The sequence below is a fragment of the Dendrobates tinctorius genome, unplaced genomic scaffold, assembly GCF_039654945.1.
Source record: "Dendrobates tinctorius isolate UK_male_01 unplaced genomic scaffold, ASM3965494v1 ptg000301l, whole genome shotgun sequence".
In the NCBI taxonomy this organism is placed as follows: Eukaryota; Metazoa; Chordata; class Amphibia; order Anura; family Dendrobatidae; genus Dendrobates; species Dendrobates tinctorius.
This window is the reverse complement of record NW_027361968.1, coordinates 2255547-2276584: the sequence shown is the minus strand read 5'-3', so window position 1 is coordinate 2276584 and position 21038 is coordinate 2255547. Positions and strand designations below refer to the sequence as shown.

General features: G+C 47.6%; 2 protein-coding genes across 2 annotated transcripts; both read left to right on the top strand.

Moving 5' to 3' along the window:
- The first annotated feature begins 4689 nt into the window (after positions 1 to 4689).
- LOC141073427 (serine protease 27-like) lies at positions 4690 to 11387 on the top strand. The gene is made up of 6 exons (XM_073560620.1): positions 4690 to 4846; positions 4933 to 5131; positions 5255 to 5520; positions 9934 to 10103; positions 10416 to 10653; positions 11302 to 11387. The coding sequence occupies exons 1-6, from the start codon at positions 4690 to 4692 to the stop codon at positions 11385 to 11387; spliced, it is 1116 nt and encodes a 371-aa protein (XP_073416721.1).
- Positions 11388 to 14210: 2823 nt separating this feature from the next.
- Positions 14211 to 20197, top strand: LOC141073460 (serine protease 27-like). The gene is made up of 5 exons (XM_073560692.1): positions 14211 to 14468; positions 17098 to 17314; positions 17711 to 17982; positions 19171 to 19340; positions 19569 to 20197. Exons 1-5 carry the CDS (start codon positions 14426 to 14428, stop codon positions 19797 to 19799), a joined length of 933 nt encoding a protein of 310 aa, XP_073416793.1. The 5' UTR covers positions 14211 to 14425; the 3' UTR covers positions 19800 to 20197.
- Positions 20198 to 21038: the final 841 nt, after the last annotated feature.

Here is a 21038-nt window from a genome sequence, read left to right as displayed (position 1 = left end):
TCTTTGTATGAAAACTAAACAATTCTTTCCCTGCATTGCTTTCTTTTGTATCCGTTTTTATGATGAATGTATCGTCAGCGTCGCTGCCCAACGAGACTTTTAAGAGAAAGAAGATGGATCCTAATAATTAGGATTTGATGAATTCTTTAGGGGAAAGGAGCAATGATAATAGTTTTTTATGCTCTTGTGCTGGGCAAATCATAGGAAAAGAAGGAACTGATGAGAGATGATAGGAGGATTGAGAAGAGGTCAGTAAAGTGTAGACATCGGGACGGATGAAGAGTCGTGGAGCTCAGGAGACTCAGGAACATTGACGCTACGGCTGACTTATCTGTGATGTTAAACGCGGACATGAAAGTTATTACTCTCTAAAATCTGGGAAACTCAGCAGAAGATCAATGGGAACGTTCTTGTTTAATGCTAAACACCTGTTGATCGATCCTCTTTAGAGGGGGTGTCTCTTCAGGGGTGCACCGCTCTTCTGCCTCCTGGCTTCCTCCCCTAGGAAAACAACCACTACTGATAGACTGCAGAGGTGGCTGGTAACCTAGGCAATGAGCAGCAAACTATACAATGATAAATCCCTCTGTTCTTGAGAATGGAGAGAATTTTAGAGTACGAGGTAAATTGGAAAATTACCGAGACCCCACAGATTGGATAGATGTGATACCACAGAGCTGTATCTTATGTTTGCCCGTGTCTCCAGGCTCCGGTATACAGAAGGAACGCGGCTCGGTGACTTCATAAATATTTCATCTCATACCCAGAACTCATGCTTCAGGTGTTACTACATTATGTCGCTGGGGTGAAGGCGTCGGCCAATCAGACGAGGAGATTATGACGACTCGAATTTCTCCGTAACTGGAATAATTACTTTTCTGTGAAGCAAGAAGATAAGATGTGAGGAGCAGAAGGTGTGAAGAGTCTCGTGTTCTGCACGGTGGAGATGAGGATGTCACGGCTGACGCTTCTGCTGGCCGCGGGTACGTGACAGGGACAAATCTTGGGTTTTCCCAGTGATGCAGTGTAGTCTGCCAGTGCCCGGGGCGAGCATTGTCCCCCAATCTGTGGCTTCCACCAGTCCAGTAGTGAACCCCTTGTCCCCTGAGCAAATGGATTGTATTTAAGAAAATACTGATGTCGGTGTAGTTTGCCTTTTAGTTCTTTTTAGTTTTTATTGTTTTTGCATAAAATTGAAAAAATAAAAGGGTACATATAGTTAATACAGTATGTTTTTTCCCTTCTTCTTTACATTTTTATGTTTATTTTTGGGAAAATATTTTATAACCCTTTCCCTAACTCTGACCCCAGCACTATATTGCACACGCAGCTCACCGACACCACTCTCTGCAGAGAGAGGAGGCAGACGGAGGAAATGGCTTGCCCCCATAGAATTTGGCACCTTGAGAAACCGTTCCTGTGCCTTAACTCTGATGGGTTTTTGAGATCAGTCCTCCGCTGAGTTTTTGCTGGGACTAGTCTTCTTCTGAGTTTTTGCTGGGACCAGTCCTCTGCTGGGCTTTTGCTGGATCCAGTCCTCTGCTGAGTTTTTGCTGGGACCAGTTCTCTGTTATGCTTTTGCTGGGACTAGTCTTCTTCTGGGTTTTTGCTGGGTCCAGTCCTCTTCTGGGTTTTTGCTGGGTCCAGTCCTCTTCTGAGTTTTTGCTGGGACCAGTCCTCTGCTGGGCTTTTGCTGGATCCATTCCTCTGCTGGGTTTTTGCTGGGTCCAGTCCTCTTCTGGGTTTTTGTTGGGACCAGTCCTCTGCTGGGTTTTTGCTGGGTCCAGTCCTCTGCTGGGTTTTTGCTGGGTCCAGTCCTCTTCTGGGTTTTTGTTGGGACCAGTTCTCTGTTATGCTTTTGCTGTGAGTAGTCCTCTGCTGAGTTGTTGCTGGGACTAGTACTCTTGTGAGTTTTTCATGGAACCAGTCCTCTGCAGGCTTTTTTCTGAGACCAGTACTCTGCTGGGTTTTTGCTGGGCCTATCCTCTGCTGGGCTTTTGCTGGTGTAGGGAAGGTGACTTGACGGACAGACTTGACTGGAAGTAGGAGGGAACGGTTGGTGCACTATGGACGGAGATTGACAAGGACAGCAGGGTGATAGCTGGGAAGGACAGACAAGAGAGTGCAGTACCTAGAAATAGCCACATGACTCCAGTTGCGGCCTGCCCCGCGGCCGCATCTGCATCACCTCCCGGAGTCGGCCGTGGCCTACTTGTCGGGCCCTGCGGCCTATCCACCGAGACCCGGGGCTGCCCCTGCCTGCCGCCCAGCCCCAGCGGCTGCTGGGTGGCCGGAATCTGCGGCCGCCTCTGCCCCGCTCTCAACCCTGGCCGTGTCCCGCCCACTGGACTCCGGGGCCTACACCGGACCCTCCATCTGGGTCGCGGAGGTCATACGGAAGAAAAAGGCCAGGGAGCAGGAGGTCTGGAACCTGCTACATGAGAGAGGGGAGGCTGGCATGGCGGCTTCACGATCTACGGGGCGGCTTGTGTACACCAACCTGGAGAAGGGATATGGGTTCATTCGGGACCTTGCAACCGGCCAGAAGGTGTACATCAATGTGACCTCCATCCGTCACGGCCGGGCGTTGCGGGAGGGGGACTGGTATCGTTCTACTAGGAGTACTGTCCCCGCGGCTACTACGAAAAACAAAGAAAAAGAAAAGGGGGTTACTCCAGTTGAGTAACTCCTGTTGTTATTAAAGTAAAAGTAATAGTATGTTAAAGTTGATTTAATGAGTAGTGTGTTTAAAAAAAAAAAAATGTGCGTGTAACAGGTTCCGGGTACGAGGCAGACGTGACGAAGATGCCGACAATGACTCTTTTTTAAGTGAAGGACGAAGAGACGAAGAACATTGAACCAGACAGTGGTCCGTCAGTCAGGTCCCCGACACCACGGACACCCAAAAAGGACGGGCAGGCGCCAGTGATGACCTGGTAGGCAACAGGCCTCGGTCATGGCGTACCGGACAACTGAAGGTAGTAGAAGGGGAGAGTAGTGGGAGGTACACGCCGTAGAGTAGTCCGGGTGGACCTCGCCAACCTGAAAGAAGTTGTCACGTGGCGTGCGCGCCGGTGGGTAGCAGTAGGCTGCTCAGAGCATGGTGCTCCCGGTTTGGTATGGCCCCCGTGGGCAGCGGGTTTGGCCCAATGACCAGTCCGACAACAGACTGTGGACAAGCTTCAGGACGACGTAGGTAGGAGTACGATTATCTGGACAACAATGGACAAAGGAAGGGGGAGTGTGGGGAAGGTGACTTGACGGACAGACTTGACGGAAGTAGGAGGGAACGGTTGGTGCACTATGGAGGGAGATTGACAAGGACAGCAGGGTGATAGCTGGGAAAGACAGACAAGAGAGTGCAGTACCTAGAAATGACCACAGGATGGCAGGGGGGAGTAGTTCAGGACTCAACAGCAGCTTAGGGCTTGAGAAATGCTTAGTCATGGGGGGCAGGGAGATAGGAACCCAGGAGGGGAATTCCCGGTGAGAGAGGGGATAAATAGGACTGGTTGGGGTTACAGGTATGCTAGTCCCGGGAGGAGCTTGGCAGAAGACGTGGAACAGCGAAGAGCTCGACTAGGGGACTGACAGGAAAGAGACAGTCGGGGGGTGGCCCTGACCCGACGGACCGCAGGACAGACGAGGCCCAGGGGGTACCGACTGAGCAATGACCTCGAGCAGGTGAAGCGCTGGCGGTAGATTGGTCTAGGACAGCCCCAGCGAAAGATCCGCGAGGGACGTTACTTCGACTGGAGGAAAGGTGCAGGTACCCAGGCCTGGAGACGGAGAACTGTAAAGAGGCTGCAGTGCGTGGTTGTGGTCGTCAGGAGGACGACGAATAAAATCCGGAACTGTTACAACTGAACTCTGCCTCCGTCTTGTCCTTGCTTCGCCTGGTGTCTGTGTCGTCTGGACGTGGTAAGCAGTGGACCACCCCCCAATCCGGGCCATTACCACACTGGGACCAGTCCTCTGCTGGGCTTTTGCAGGGACCAGTCCTCTGCTGGGCTTTTGCTGGATCCATTCCTCTGCTGAGTTTTTGCAGGGACCAGTCCTCTTCTAAGTTTTTGCTGGGACCAGTTCTCTGTTATGCTTTTGCTGGGAGTAGTCCTCTGCTGAGCTGTTGCTGGGACTAGTACTCTTGTGAGTTTTTGGTGGAACCAGTCCTCTGCTGGATTTTTGCTGGGACAGTCCTTTGCTGGGCTTTTGCAGGGACCAGTCCTCTGCTGGATTTTTCCTGGGACCAGTCCTCTGCTGGGTTTTTGCTTGCACCAATCTCTGGGGAGTTTTTCCTGAGACCAGTCCTCTGCTGGGTTTTTGCTAGCTCCAGTCCTCTGCTGGGATTTTTCTGGGACCAGTCCTCTGCTGGATTTTTGCTGGGACCAGTCCTCTGCTGGGTTTTGCTCAGACCTGTCTCTGGTGGGATTTTTCTGAGACCAGTCCTCTTCTGGGTTTTTCCTGGGACCAGTCATCTTCTGCGTTTTGCTCGGACCTGTCTCTGGTGGGATTTTGCCGAGACCAGTCCTCTTCTGGGTTTTTCCTGGGACCAGTGCTCTGATGGTTTTTTCCTGGGACCAGTTCTCTGCTGGATTTTTGCTAGGACCAGTTCTCTGCTGGGTTTGAATCTCAAATGAAAGAGACAGTGAATTTTATACTACCTAAGACTGTAAAGCTGCAGTTTAAAGTATGGTGGAAGGACAGAAAGGGCAGTATGAGCCTCAGCTGAAGCAGAACTTGGATTTTGACCACTACAGACTCCATCAGATAATGAAGCTGAGCTGGAGTCACCGATCACAGTGTGATCCAATGGAGTCATACAATCGGGGGTCCGCAGCAGCTCCACGTAGGGGCAAGAATGCTCCATTCACAATTAATCAATTCCAGAGCTTAATCATTCTTACATTAGTAACAATTCTTTATTTTTCCTAGTTTCCTTGGCCGGTATCTCAGCAGCTTCACAAGGATCTTATGGGCCCCCAAAAGTTGTCACCCGGATTGTTGGGGGGTCGGATGCCGTGGACGGAGAGTGGCCCTGGCAGGTCAGTCTGTGGTTTGAGGGCTCCCATCTCTGTGGGGGGTCCCTGATCTCCAGGCAGTGGGTCCTGACGGCTGCGCACTGCTTTCTGGGGTAAGTGCCCGGCGGAGTTATCAGGGCTGTGTTAGTCTCATGACAGCACTTCCTGTTCTCACGTATTTCAGTGTTGTCATAGGGACATTGCAGATGTTGACTTGTCACTTTCTGCCTTTGTAGGACTGTCAGCGACTACACGGTGCATCTGGGAATGTATCAGCTCGCGGTGAGAAATCCTCATGAGGTTCTGTCCACAGTGAGACAGTTTATCACCCACCCACAGTTCACGGACGTGGAAGGCCCGGGGGACATCGCTCTGGTCCTGCTGTCCGCTCCTGTCACTTATACCCAATACATTCAGCCGGTGTGCCTGCCCGATGTGTCCATCACCTTCCCGTGCGGCATGGAGTGCTGGGTGACCGGCTGGGGGGACACGTCCTCCGGGGGTGAGTGCTCACATCTCTCGGTGGATCCTCTAACTGATGTTAAGCCCAACTTCCCCAGGAGAGAGTTGTAGGATGGCACTGCTCTTATAGTAAAGAATCACCGTCTATCTCGCTGTAGAGTTGTCCGTTGCTCTAGGACGCCCCATGTTATAGATACAATCCAGGGTATAAAGACCAAAGGGAGTAGAAATGCGGGAATCGGGGTCAGGCCTCAAATTTTACAAAAAATTGCTGATTCTCCCTCGAAAGTAGGACTAGAGTTAAGGAGGGAACCACTGTAGGGTTAGAGATAGGACTATAAGGATAATCTTAGGGTTAGGAATAGGACAAGGGATAGAACTAGCGATAAGAAAAGGACACAGGATAGGTCTTGGGTTAGGGAAAGAACTACTGTAGGTTAGGAATAGGACAAGGGTAAAGATTAGGACTCGGGATAGAACTAGAATAAAATTAATGAGTAAAACACATCATAATATATAACTTTATTTTTAGAATGTTCTGTCTATCAGTCCCCAGGTTGTTTGCTTTGCCCTGAGCGCTGGCGATCCACATCAGACCACTGCCCTTGAGCATAATAAAGAAGATTTGATTTGCGGTGAATAACTTTGATGCAAATTAAATTTCAAAGCCAAATTAGAGCAATTTACCAAATTTGAGCTTTGGCCGATTCGCTCTTCGGTATTTGCCTCTGGATGGAGCGTTCAGGGTCATAATCGTATTTGCCTAGGCAGCAGCTTCCTGGCATTGGTCGCACGAGTTACTGGAAGTCCTTCTCGGTGTCCGTGTTACTCGGGGTTCTCACCACGATTGGTGTCTCGCTCTATCGCCAGTTATTGAGGAAGTTATTCTACAAGTCTATGACATTTTCAGGAACCTGAGATGTGACATTTAGTAGATGATATTGTGTATCTTCTCCTCCCACTTCCCCTCCGGCTTCTCCTGACCCACAGGTAACACAATATCGTCCTGCTGCATGAAAGTTACTCTACACAGTTAGGTATCATCTACAAAATCACTCTACAAAGACAACAGCAAATGTATGTCATAGAAAAGGACCCAATACTGCCCCCTGTGGTTCCCCACTGATATCTGAGACCACCCCAATACTGGCCCCTTGTGGTTCCCCAGTTATCTGAGACCACCCCAATACTGCCCCCTGTGGTTCCCCATTGATATCTGAGACCACCCAATACTGCCCCCTGTGGTTCCCCACTGATATCTGAGACCACCCCAATACTGCCCTCTGTGGTTCCCCACTGATATCTGAGACCACCCCAATACTGGCCCCTTGTGGCTCCCCAGTTATCTGAGACCACTCCAATACTGCCCCCTGTGGTTCCCCACTGATATCTGAGACCACCCCAATACTGCTCTCTGTGGTTCCCCAGTTATCTGAGACCACCCCAATACTGCCCTCTGTGGTTTCCCACTGATATCTGAGACCACCCCAATACTGCCCCCTGTGGTTCCCCACTGATATCTGAGACCACCCCAATACTGCTCTCTGTGGTTCCCCACTGATATCTGAGACCACCCCAATACTGCCCCTTGTGGTTCCCCAGTTATCTGAGACCACTCCAATACTGCCCCCTGTGGTACCCCACTAATATCTGAGACCACCCTGATATCTGAGACCACCCCAATACTGCCCCCTGTGGTTCCCCACTGTTATCTGAGACCACCCCAATACTGCCCCCTGTGATACTCCACTGTTATCTGTGACCACCCCAAAACTGCCCCCTGTGGTTCCCCACTGAAATCTGAGACCACCCCAATACTGCGCCCTGTTGTACCCAAATGATATCTGAGACAACCCAATACTGCCCCCTGTGGTACCCCACTGTTATCTGTGACCACCCCTATACTGCCCCCTGTGGTACCCCACTGTTATCTGTGACCACCCTAATACTGCCCCCTGTGGTTCTCCACTGTTATCTGTGACCACCCCAATACTGCCCCCTGTTGTACCTCACTGTTATCTGAGACCACCCCAATACTGCCCCCTGTGATACTCCACTGTTATCTGTGACCACCCCAATACCGCCCCCTGTTGTACCCAAATGATATCTGAGACAACCCAATACTGCCCCCTGTGGTACCCCACTGTTATCTGTGACCACCCGTATACTGCCCCCTGTGGTATCCCACTTTTATCTGTGACCACCCCAATACTGCCCCCTGTGGCACCCCACTGTTATCTGAGACCACCCCAATACTGCCCCCTGTGGTTCCCCACTGTTATCTGTGACCACCCTAATACTGCCCCCTGTGGTTCCCCACTGTTATCTGAGACCATCCAATTACTGCCCCCTGTGGTTCCCCACTGTTATCTGAGACCACCCCAATACTGCCCCCTGTGGTTCCCCACTGTTATCTGTGACCACCCTAATACTGCCCCCTGTGGTTCCCCACTGTTATCTGAGACCATCCAATTACTGCCCCCTGTGGTTCCCCACTGTTATCTGTGACCACCCCAATACTGCCCCCTGTGATATTCCACTGTTATCTGAGACCACCCCAATACTGCCCCCTGTGATATTCCACTGTTATCTGAGACCACCCCAATACTGCCCCCTGTGATATTCCACTGTTATCTGAGACCACCCCAATACTGCCCCCTGTGGTTCCCCACTGTTGTCTGTGACCACCCCAATACTGCCCCCTGTGATACCCCACTGGTAACTCATCTTATCCACTGCTGACATGTGTGGTACCATTCTGGTGACTGTGATACCTCTCACCTTTTACACAGTATGATGCCACATGTTTTAATACAAGGCTTAAAAAGACCCTGCTCTGGATGATGACATCTAAACTGAGTAAATCCCATAATTGCTGATGCTCCTCTAATTATGGAACAGTTAGTCATTTTTTTTCTATGCCCCTCCATTTCATGGTTATGCCCCTTAATAATAAAGAGTTGCCAACATGCAAATTTTCTCCTATGATCTGGCTCTTTATTTTCAGAGGTCTTAATGTTGGTATGTAGTGGCATAGAAAAAAAGGTAACCTGTTACAGAACCCGAGGATCAGCGACAAACGGAGTAACTACTCGGGATAAATTACAAAATCCAGTGCAAGGTCTTTTTTTGACTAGTGGAAATAGTACCATAGTTTGACTTTCACTTACTTAACTCCCTAAGAGCTCTAGGGTGCATTCTAGCGTGATCCATCTTTTTATTCACTGCACTTCTTCCTGGCTTAGACAGGTAACATTTGATAGAGACTTTACCCCATTCCTCTGCATTTTGCCACAGATGATTAATATTCACCCCGGGGTCAACGCTTCTGCTGTTATTATTTATGGAGCGGTATATATGATGGGTCATAACATAAATCTAAGGCCGATGTAACAGACCATAGTTTACCCTGCGTCCAGACTACATCTGAGGTTTAAGCAGCCTAGGCTTGATTATACCCCGGCTATATCGTGGTGTAGGCCGTTTCATACCCCTTCATGCCAGATTACACCCCTGCGTTGAGTGATATACACAGGAATTACTTTTTCAGCATCTTATTGGGGTTCAGGTTTGTCAGGTAATCTGTGTGAGAAGATAACTGACTTACATCTTGAAGGTCTAAACACATAGACTTTTATTACTACAGCCAGAAAAACTTCAATCAGTATAAATATTAGAATTCCTCAAAGATCTAATGAGGTAAAGAACCTGCCGCACTTCCCAGTAGTCACACATTAACATAAAAGCACAAATCCTAATGGACGACAGACTGTGTAATCTCAGATGTAACCACTGCTGTCCGTCACCTTGTATTGTAAGGTCAATCTTCATCATGGGATTAACAACGCAAATACCTTCCCACTTTGTGTAAGGCGAGGTTCACACTATCAGTATGTGGTCAGTATTTTATATCAATATTTGTAAGGCAAAACCAGGAGAGGAACAATCAGAGGAAAAGTGTAATAGAAACTCGTCACCACTGCTGATTCTACCTTACAAATACGGATGTAAAATACTGACCAAATACTGGACGCCTGAACGTGGCCTTAATCAGTTTTCTATCTAATTTACAAGGGCTCATAGAATAGAGAGATACATTGAAGCCTGGATGGATCTAGATTGGCCTCTGCTATTTAACATCCCCGAGTATAGTTTGGCCTAGGACAGTTTATCTCCCGGGGGTATTCACTGGCATGAGCCAAACTATATCCGGGTTTAATCTGGATGGGCATTTATTTGGCCTGTTACACCGAGTTCACAGGAGGGTATTTCTTGGTCCATGCCCAGTTTGCTGGCGGGTCTCCTAAGCTGAATTTATAACCTCTTATTTGTCTAGGAAACTGTATGTTCTGGTCAGGAGACCACGGTCAGTCTAGGCATTGTGGCAGTCCATTTACAAACCATGTAGTAATATGGCTCAATGATGGTAGTAATCATGGCTGTGTCTCCTCAGTGAGTCTACAATATCCCGAGACCCTCCAGAAGGTGATGACCCCACTGATTGACCATGTCACCTGTGACCGGCTGTATCATCAGTGGTCCCCAGAAGATGCCAACACTGTAATTATCCATGATTATGAGATATGTGCCGGATACCTAGAGGGACAAAAGGACTCGTGCCAGGTCAGTGACTAGGAGGATACCACAGAGTCACCACCTTTCACAAAGACTCTGCTCGATCTTCTATCACTCCGCTGGTTTTCTCCTGTGAACACCACCTATGCTCCTGGGATCTTCTTCCTCTCTCGACTAAGTGCAGAAAATACATTACAGCAGACATTTTTATTAGCCATGGATTTTTTTTAGACAAATTTATTTTCCTGCTTATATTTGGACTTTAATTTCTATTAAAGGTATCCTCGCCTGTTAACGCTAATAACGCTGTATTGTACGCATATAAAATAGTGGATGTCCTTTATTTCCATTCTCTTCCAGGGAGACTCCGGAGGACCTCTGGTCTGTAACGTGCAGGGTGTCTGGTACCAGACTGGGATTGTAAGTTGGGGTGAGAGCTGTGCGCTACAATACCGCCCTGGGGTTTACTCCTTGGTGGCGGCCTACCAGTCCTGGATCCTGACAAATGTGCCCGAGTTGGTGTTCTTCAATGTGACAGACCTCCCTCAGCCCAGCAGGGAATGTGGAGCAGATATTGGATCTACAGCCAGGACACCAGGTAAGATATAGACAGAATCTCCTTACTTCCCATATTCTCCTCAGTGTGGTGGAGGTGAGACTATTGGTCATTATTACACCTATTGAGTTGCCGGCAGCAGGTGGACCAGAGCTTCTATGAAGTGACACCAGCAGACAAGGTGGACACCTGCTCCACCTCTTGTCCTGCATCATCTCGGTTTAGACTCTGCTGACATCAATAGTGAAAAGACAGATACAGAAGGAAAGCCAAGGATTTTGCTCTTACGACTGGTTTAACATTTATGGAAGATGCAGAAAACAGGACCCACGACAAGGGTCACTGTATAAGGACGACAAGGGTCACTGTCTCCATTGGAAGCTGGTGGTGGGGTTACATTAATGTAAAGAGTGAAGTATCCAACAGTGATCGGTGAATCTGCTGAAATATGAATTTGACAGATCCACCCCGCTTCAATGCAGCCAAGAAATTCAATTCATATAGAAGTTCTCCCGAATGTTCTTTATTAAGCTCCTAAGTGTCTCCAGACCCCAGAGCATAATAATCATGGAGTGAGAAAAGAATCCATCAGAAAGTAGTCTGCAGCCAGAACGCCATCACGCAGAGGGTCCTCAGCCATGGCGTGGGGTCAGTTACTCTAACGTTGTGCTCTTCCTCCTGTGGATCCAGCTGTTAAGATTCTACAACTCCCGACATGTTCTAATGGGTTGAGGAGAATAGAGCAGCTGGGACATGAAGGATCCAGGAGTCACTAGTTGGAGACTATTGTCCTAGAAGGTGACCATTATCAAGTCCAACACATGACTCAGCCGATAGATTAGACATCACATGACATTATGTAGGAACACAACTATTTCCGTTAATCTATTATTATACATTCCACTCAGAGGCGGTGTCCTCCGCTAACATTCACCTGCTACAGTTCATATCGGAAAAGTTGTAAGTTTCTGTTACGTTATATGATTCATGTGATGAAATCAAAACCCAAGTACCCTAATAACACATGGGTGCTCTCTATAATGTGCCAGATATGTGGAATGTCTGCCCAGGAGAGAGAGATGGAAGGAGAGAGATGAGAAGAAGAGAATAATGGAAAAGAGATGAGGGTAGAGGTGGCAAAAGAAGGGAATAGAAGAGAGATGAGGAGAGGAGGGATGGGAAAAGGAGAGGTGAGAGGAAAGGAGAGCAGAGGTGAGGAGTGGAAAGAAGGAATGAGAAAAGGAGAGGTGAAGGGAAGAGGGAAAAGGAGAGGGGAGAGGAGGAAAGAAGGGAAAAGAAGAGAGGAGGAAAGGGATGGGAAAAGGAGAAGTGAGGGGAAAGGAGAGCAGAGGTGAGGAGTGGAAAGAAGGAATGAGAAAAGGAGAGGTGAAGGGAAGAGGGAAAAGGAGAGGGGAGAGGAGGAAAGAAGGGAAAAGAAGAGAGGAGGAAAGGGATGGGAAAAGGAGAAGTGAGGGGAAAGGAGAGCAGAGGTGAGCAAAGAAGGTAAGAGAAGAGAAGGGAAAGGGAAGAGAAAATAGGTGAGGAGAGGAGGGGAGGGATGGGAAAAGGAGAGGTGAGAGGAAAGGAGAGCAGAGGTGAGGAAAGAAAGGAAGAAAAGAGAGGTGAGGAGTGGAAAAGAGGAATGAGAAAAAGAGAGGTGAGGAGAAGAGGGAAAAGGAGAGGGGAGGGAAGGAAAGAAAGGAAGGGAAGAGAAGAGAGGTGAGGACAGGAGGGGAGGGATGGGGACAGGAGAGGAGAAAGGAGAGTAGAGGTGAGGAAAGAAGGGAAGAGAAGAGAGATGATGAGTGGAAAGGAGGAATGAGAAAAGGAGAGGTGAAGGGAAGAGGGAAAAGGAGAGGGGAGGAGAGGAAAGAAAGGAAGGGAAGAGAGGTGAGGAGGGGAGAGATGGGAAAAGAAGAGGTGAGGGGAAGAGGGAAAAGGAGAGGGAAGGGGAGGAAAGGAAGGGAAGAGAAGAGAGGTGAGGACAGGAGGGGAGGGATGGGGAGAGGAGAGGAGAAAGGAGAGTAGAGTTGAGGAAAGAAGGGAAGAGAAGAGAGGTGATGAGTGGAAAGGAGGAATGAGAAAAGGACAGGTGAAGGGAAGAGGGGAAAAGGAGAGGGGAGGGGAGGAAAGAAGGGAAGAGAAGAGAATAGAGGTGAGACAGGAGGGGAGGGATGGGAAAAGAAGAGGTGAGGGGAAAAGGTAAAAGGAGAGGGCATAAGAGTAAAAGAAGAGAGGAGGGAAGGGATGGGAAAAGGAGAAGTAAGGGGAAAGGAGAGTAGAGGTGTGAAAAGAAGGTAAGAGAAGGGAAAGTGAAGAGAAAAGAGGTGAGGAGAGGAGGGGAGGGATGGGAAAAGGAGAGATGAGGGTAAGAATCAAAGGAGAAGGGAGGTGATAAAAGAAGGGAAGAGAAGACAGGTGAATAGTGGAAAGGAGATTGGAGGGTAGATCAATGCGAAAGAGAGGTAGGAAGGGAAGAGGAAGCGGGGAAGAGATGAAGGTGAAAAAAGGCATGAGATCAATGGAGAGGAGAGAAGGAAGGGTAGAGAAGAGGGGGATGAGAGAAAAAGAGAAGAGAGATGAGGAGGTGCAGGAATGGGAGAGAAGAGGAAGGAACAGAAGAGGAGAGAGGACAGAAGAGCAGGGGAGAGGAGAAGAGATGAGAGAAGGCACAAAGGGAGGAGGGATGAATGAAAGCAAATAAGTGAGAAGAGAACAGAGGAGAGAAACAAAAGAAGCGTCCAGGAGCGCTGGTGACTATCGGTGAAAATGGGATTGTCCGGTGTTTGTGGTTGATTTTTGTATCCTTACTGCAGGTGGTGAAGGCTGAGGGTGGGATTGTAGTAAAGTTCTAACCTCCAGGATCCTAGATCATGGAGCGCAGTCAGGGCGCGTTCACACGCAGCATATTATAAGGGTAAAAGGAATGAGATTTCTAAAATCTTATTCACACAGGAGTTTTCTTCATCTTGCATTTTTAACCTGTCCTGTGAAAAGAAAACTCGCAGCATTTCAGTTCTTTCAGCATTTTTACTGCAGGTTTTCCCCATTGAGATCTCATTGTCAGAGCACCAAAAAAAGCACCAAAAAAAGTGTCTGCTCTCCGCTGCAGCTTTCTGGCCATAACGTGTGTTTTTCATGTAGAATATAAAAGCGGTGTGTGAACAAGTCGTACAGCGACACCTTTACACTGCAGGGAATATCTCTCCTCAGACGTCACATATAATATAACGGGGGACGGGCGCTCGTGTTCGGGGCGTTGTGACTTCACTGCACCTTTTACCAACTCTGAGCTCCGGTCATCAAGAAGTTTTGATGACAGTTTCTGGGAAAGAGAAAACTGCTTGTAATATCACAAAGTTTTCGCACAGTTACGATTTGCATTTTTCTGCCTTTCTTGATATTATTTTGAAAAGTGGACAGAGCTTAGCTAGAAAGGGAGCGCCCCCAATGCAATGTCTCCATATGAAACTTGCAGGGTGCAGCTTTGGGTGTGACCAGAGGCGGGAGAGCAGGTGAGCGGTCATGAGTGGAGTCCGGGGTCAGCTGTTCCGGGTAGCTGATTAGTAAAAGCCCACAGGGTTAGTATCTGTTGAGAGATGACGTCACTACTATGACAATGGTCGCCACCTCTGGTCTCCGGTCACATGCTCTTATCGCGGTTGTCAGAAGAGAAGAGTTCTCCGCAGGAACAGGTCGAGCCGCATTCTGAGCTCCGAGGGACTGGGTGATGCTGCTGTGGATGTGAGGAGACATCAGTTCTCAGTACGGAACTTCATCCGGGAAAACGCCCAGAAATTGAATCCGCGTGGCCATGAGCGACATCTGCTATCTCGCCAGCTTTCTGCTGCTCTCCGGTAAGTGTCTCCTGCACCGAACTAAGCGACCACTGCGGCTTACAAAATCCGATCACTGATGTAATTCCGTTATCTATTGGGGTGAGGAGAGCGGATCTGATCGGAAAACCGAAACTCCGATCTCATCTCATCAATCGTGATCGGTTATTATTTGTGGGACAAGGAAAATACCTGAGCGCAATTTCTAGGTCCTCTCTGGGCGTCCCGGGGCCGTACCGTCAATATCATCCCTGGAAAATGGCGCCGGATTGTTCTTACATTGTGCTAATGATGACAAATTTGGTGATGATCCAGTCTAAGACTTCTCAGGACCCAGAATATAGAATGCCGACACTTCGTGTTCTGTAACAATTCCATATTCATTGTAAGGTGTGAAGAGCGCGCGTGTGTGTGTTTGTTTTTTTTTTTTTGGTGAGAGCAGAGAATTTGCTGCTTAAGTTCCCGCAACTATTCGGGGAGTTGTGTTTAATCAAAATAACAGGAAGTTCCTCCCAAAAAAAGTTTTCATTAAAACATGAAAAAGATAACAAAACACCGCTGAATAAAGAACAATAAAAACGAACACAAAAAAAAGTAATGAAAAGAACCGAAATTTTAACTAATGAGGGCAGAAAATCTGCAGCTTCAATTCCTCATCGTGGGAACTGCGACTTCATGCAAAGTCCTGCCAACGATCCTTTATAGACGCTGTTTTTTAGGTGTGTGTGTGTGTTGTGTGCTTTTTTTTTTTTTTTTTTTTTTTAGCCTGAAAAATGGCTTGAGGGACCGGGGGGCTCACAAGTGAGATGAAGAACTGAATCCCAGAGTTTTGGGGCTGCATTCTCACGATTACTTTTTGGTGAAGGATTTTGCGGTTGTAGATGTTCTGCACCTATTAAGTAAAAAAGGGAACTTGTATCTTTCAAAAATCTACAGTATAAAATATTTTGGGGGGGAAATAAACCTCATCGTGAGAACGTAGCCTTGCACTTAAAAAATGTGCATCAAAAAGGTGAATATACATAAAAAAAATAAACATAAATGGTGATTAATGGCGCAGTCCTATTGTGGGTTTTGGCTCCGACAGGAAAAAGCGCTGTTTTTACACATAAAAACTTATCACACTGTATAATATGACCGAGTATGCGGCGCTGCCCCCAGTCTGGGATCTATCATTATGATCACTGCGATCATCTATTGTATCAGGTGGGAAATCCGGATAATCGTGTAATAACCGTGGCGCTCGCGGCACCGGATTCCTCTTAGTTATATAACGGCAGGGTAGGAGTGTGGTCGCCCTCTGAGCGGACTCGTCCTCGGTGTAGATATTGTACATTGTCCTGTATTGTATTGTCGTGTGTTTTTCTCGCGTTCTTCGCACACAGTCAATAATTGCAGAAACCATCAGACGCTGACTCTTTTCTTTCTCTTAACCCTTGGAGTTACATTGTACTTTCTCAGTTCTCCGTGACGAATATCTGCAGGGAAAACGTTTCCCAACACGTCCAAAAATAGCAGAACAAGTTGTTAAAGCCCCTCGGGTTGTGGGGCGTGCGGTGCAAACATCCACTGATCTCACAGGGAGAAGAATCCCTCCCACTCCCCCCATCATGAGAGCAAAACTAAGCAATGTGCCGCCAGACCTCCCCGACCGCGGAGCTCTGATCTGGTGATGTCCATCGTCTCTGGCTTTGTAGATCTGTACGGGAGCTGGGAGGTCATCCCTAGTGAAGCAGGAGTGGAGGCCATACTGGTTTTCAGTGTTCCAAGAAATCAGTGGGGTGTTTAGTGGATTGAGCACCGATGCCTCGCTTTGCACCCCAATATTAATGAAAGGAGTGCTGTGGAATGAGGCACCAAAATCAGTGAGGCGTACCCCACCACCAGGAATGTGGCTCCAGCCGGGGGTCACCATACCATCAGTGCCGTAAATGAGAGAATTTAATGGACACATTTGTGTGGCCAGATCCCAGAACTGGTGTCTTTTCATTTTTATATTAAAGTGGATCCAACAATGGAAATAACTATTTGACACGTCAACAGAGCTTTGCAATTTAGTGGCACCCATAGACTTTGTGGTCTAAGTTGACCAAACTCACTCCTCTATTGTGGTGGAAACAAGGATCTGGCACGATATATCTGAAGGTTTCTGCCCATTCATGGCACATGCATGTTTGGCCAAGATGAGTGCGTCTGTGTAAGGAGGGGATAGGAGAAATGTCTGACAACTGCTATGATATATAAGGCGTTAAACAACAAAAACAACCTTGACATCAGTGGATTAATCATTGAGTAGCTGATGGATCCACATGAGAACATGAGCCTCTCTGACCACAGGGATCACCCTCATCTGTAGATCTGACCTCCCACCACAATATTGAGGAGGTTTATTGATCAGTTTGATCAGACAAGTGGGAGACCTGTCCAGTTTTGGTTGCTTCACTTTGAGGTGCTTAGACATATTGCACCCCTATCTTAGGGAAAACCTAAACTTAGGTGGTCAAGGGTTGACTAGTGACATCACCTGATGTGAGTGAATATATAGTCATATGACATGACTGATAAGTAGAGTACACACTGTTTGATACATAAATGCTTGATGTCACCAGGTTAGATACGTGAAGGCTAAAATTTTTCCTTTGTCTTCCAGTCTACACATCTCCAGTAATCTCCAACTCCACCACCACCATTGCTGCCCAACCAGCGTGCGGAAGTCCAGTGATCAGCAATCGGATCGTTGGTGGCACAGCTGCCACTGAAGGAGCATGGCCGTGGCAGATCAGCCTGCGGTACGAAGGTTCCCACATCTGTGGAGGATCCCTGATCTCCAACCAGTGGGTGCTCACTGCCGCACATTGCTTTGGATCGTAAGTTGCTGCCTGGTGTATCCTGTAGTGGTTAGCATGGTCGCCCTTGTTGTGTTGTGGGACTTGGTAACATGTCATACAGTAGGACTACAGTAAAATATGGCCAAAGGGTTGGAGGGGGAGGGTAGAATAAATGATGGCCGTCTCTGTATCGACACAAGGAAGGATTGACCTCCCACTGTAGAGTTGGTCCTCGTACTTGGCGATCAGGCAAAAGAACCCATATGTACCTGAATGTCTTAGTGATTTATATACATTCCTGATTTATTGCCCTAGTATGTTGTCTTAGTCATCACTTTCAGTCAAAGGCTCCAAAGATATTTCCATTCCTGCTGTATAACATTATGGAGGGTGTCGTTGCTCCTCATAATTGTGGTGTTCGGTTTCTCTTTGTAGGTCTACAAATCCCTCCTATTACACAGTCGTTCTTGGTGATTACCAGCTGCAGATCTCCAATGCTCATCAGATTACATCCAGTGTAGAAAGTATCATCGTGAACTCCCTGTATAGCGGCAGTGCCACCCCGGGGGACATCGCCCTGATAAAACTCTCCAGTCCCATTACCTATACTGAGTACATCCTGCCGGTGTGTGTCCCACCAGGGTCCATGAGCTTCTCCGATGGCACCAACTGCTGGGTAACTGGATGGGGCAATACGGGAAGTGATGGTAAGAACTCAGGAGACACGTGGGACTAGAACCTAATCTGTATGATGCTTTCCAAGAGTACCACACTACATCCCTTCCCCATCATGTATCGGGGTATCTAAGCAATCTCCTGAGTCAGGATGTTTTTCCTTGAGAAGATACAGAAAGTCTTATGCTTCAAGCAATGGACTCTGGGGGGAAAAAGTATGCAAATTATTCCTCCTTGTGAAGGAAGATAACTGTCTCTAGTTCCACCTGCCGGTCGTCAATGATTGACTATTAAAGGTTTGTCCAGTGAAAACAAGTTGTTACCTATTTAGCGAATTGGTGATAATCTGCTGGTTGGTGGATGTATTACCACTGACAACCACACCGATCGGCAAAATAAGGAAGTGATATCCTTGTTAGACAATGAAGTGGCATGTTGGATGCCTGACCATCGTTCCACCCATTCTTCATGAGGCTGCGGGAAAACGCTGAGCACATTGCTTAGCAGGCCCTCATAGAATGAATTGAGCGGTGGTCACACGCGCACTGCTGCCTCATCCTAAAAGGTCCTAATTTTTCTGATCTGTACAGATGAAAATGGTCAGAGAGGTGACAACACTTCAAAGGGAGCGTCAGCACAATATTACTGATCATACCAAGCACAGGAGCTTGGTGCATCATGGTGCGGCCAAATGTTCAGTGCATCTTCCAAACTACTTAATTTTTACATCTATTTCCTCCATTTTCTGACTCTATAAAGCCAAAGCTGTCAATCAAGATAGAGATGGCAGGAAAACAAGTAGGTGGGAAGGAGCAATGAACTTTCGGCTGCGCCATGTTGCACCGAGCGCCTGTGGTTGGAATGAACGGTCATTCTGTGCTGACAGTCCCTTTTCTGAGTCACTAATAGTGATTTTGGCTAACCACTTTTCACCAAAAGGAATGTGTGTCTCTGGTTTTGCCAAAATTCTTAAGTCCTGATTCACACCTCATTAATTGGTCTGCCATTGACTTCCAGGACAGCCCCCCCCCCCGCCAATAGGCGCAAGCGGGGAACCACAAATCCTCCATCACTTACCGGAGCCTCTGACAAAAGTCCCATAGACCCACAAAGCTTTACGTCCTCCTCACACAAATACAGTGGTCTCTCGTGTGGGGCTTTTGGTCTTTGCTTCGTTATTTTGCACTCCATAACCTGGACCTTCACTCTTTTTCTGGCAGTGACTCTTCCGTATCCTCAGACTCTGCAGCAGGTCATGGTGCCTCTTATCAGCAATAGTGCCTGTGATGCCATGTACCACATCAACTCCGCCATAGGTGCCAGCACACAGATTGTTCCAAGTGATCAGATCTGTGCAGGCTACCAGGCCGGAAAGAAGGACTCCTGCCAGGTGGGTGACATTCGTATACGTTGTTCTTATTTTCTTGTATTCTCCCTATCTTTAATATTCCCCTCATGGTTTGATCATGATACTGTTGTGGAGGACCCTTTCTTGTCTTTTTGTTTAGGTTTTTTTTGTCCTGTGTAACCTCAGCACGAACATGACCATGTATCTTAATAACAATTGCAGCACAGTGAATTAATGTAATATTTTCTGGACTTTCGTTCTTCTTTCCAGGGTGACTCCGGGGGACCCCTGGTCTGTAAAGTCAATGGGGTTTGGTATCAAGCTGGCATCGTAAGTTGGGGAGAAGATTGTGCCTTGGCTAACCGTCCGGGAGTCTACACCTATGTCCCGAATTACTACGACTGGATCTACTCATATGGAGCCACTCGCTTCATCTCCTCATCCTCCACGTTTACCGCATCGGCATTACTATTGATCACCTGTCTAGTACTGCACACGTGATGATCGGTGGTCTGCTCGGTGGAGCCAGTGAACTGGGATTATAATCCTAATGGCTTGAGTTTCAGAATTCTCTTGGTGGGATTATTGGAATATGTGGCCACCAGGACAAAGTTTTTGAAATGATGATGATCTTCATCATGTGGCCTCTGATGACCCTTTTCTAAGCAGCCGCCATTTATTTCTGGATAGTAGAATGACCAACACATCACTACCTGTTCCTTGAATGTTTGATGTCGGCCATGTTTCTATCTCAGGAGAAATGTCCATTGGCTGCAGCACTTTCTATCTTCTGACCTGTTCGATCACATTTCAGCAGTGGTTGGTGTTCTCTACAATGCACGTGAGGACACCTTGTTGTGTGATCTGTTTTAAGATCAATAAATTCTCTTTTTAAAGAATTTGATTTTTTTTCTTTTTTTTTTTTTTTTTTTAAACTTGTTAAAGATGTGACCACATTATCTTTGCTCCAAACCCAGTACTTCATGACATAGTCGTAGATGTCTGATAGGTCTCACTTCTGTGACCTCATCTATGTCTATGAAGAGATTCTCAAAAGCTCCTGTCCAGTCTGGAAACAGTGGGTTTTCACCACCAAATCCAAGGGGTAGATGTATAGAGATGTGCATTTGTGGTGCCCGTGGCTGTAGCGCCACAAAGTGCCTACATGTGTGATATACATATATCTGTATTGCCAGCTATGGTGGGAGCTGGTTTCTCTGCTGGAAAAAAAAATACATCCACACATTTTACTCTATCCCTTACTGGAAGATTGTGCACTTTTGCCTGAACAAGGACGTGTGCACGATCCCTCAGGGGGGAGGAGGTGCTTGAGGGGCTGCAATGTGCAGAGCAATGAAGAGGTAGGAACATGGAGGTCGGCAGTCAGAAGAGAGGAGCTGCTCTCTCTACCAGGACAAGCTGCAGGAGGCAGGTTGTCAGTCCCTAGAGTACAGAGACTTCCAGGGTCCATGCTAAACTGAAGACTGCTTGTGTCACGGGGTCCTTCTCTGATACCACACAATCAACAGAGCGAGGGAAGTCTGAACAATCCCATGACCTTTTATTATAGGCAAAACTAAAAGGTCCATAAGCAATCCATCACACTGAGGATACAATAGTCCAGAACACGAATGCAGTTCAGTAACATGATAAATGTCCAAGGAGATAAGTCCAATAATCCAGCAGACAGAGGATAAAGTGGGTCCATATGCATCCCCTTCTGTCTGATGTGCTGTCTTC

Excerpts from the sequence above, each read along its gene's own strand:
- LOC141073427 (XM_073560620.1), top strand. The coding sequence starts at position 4,690 with ATGGTGGAAGGACAGAAAGGGCAGTATGAGCCTCAGCTGAAGCAGAAC. Across the intron at positions 4,847-4,932 it reads GGGGTCCGCAGCAGCTCCAC|TTTCCTTGGCCGGTATCTCA; the intron begins GTAGGGGCAAGA and ends TATTTTTCCTAG. Across the intron at positions 10,654-11,301 it reads ATCTACAGCCAGGACACCAG|CTGTTAAGATTCTACAACTC; the intron begins GTAAGATATAGA and ends CTGTGGATCCAG.
- LOC141073460 (XM_073560692.1), top strand. The coding sequence starts at position 14,426 with ATGAGCGACATCTGCTATCTCGCCAGCTTTCTGCTGCTCTCCG. Across the intron at positions 17,315-17,710 it reads GCCGCACATTGCTTTGGATC|GTCTACAAATCCCTCCTATT; the intron begins GTAAGTTGCTGC and ends TTCTCTTTGTAG. Across the intron at positions 19,341-19,568 it reads GAAAGAAGGACTCCTGCCAG|GGTGACTCCGGGGGACCCCT; the intron begins GTGGGTGACATT and ends TCTTCTTTCCAG.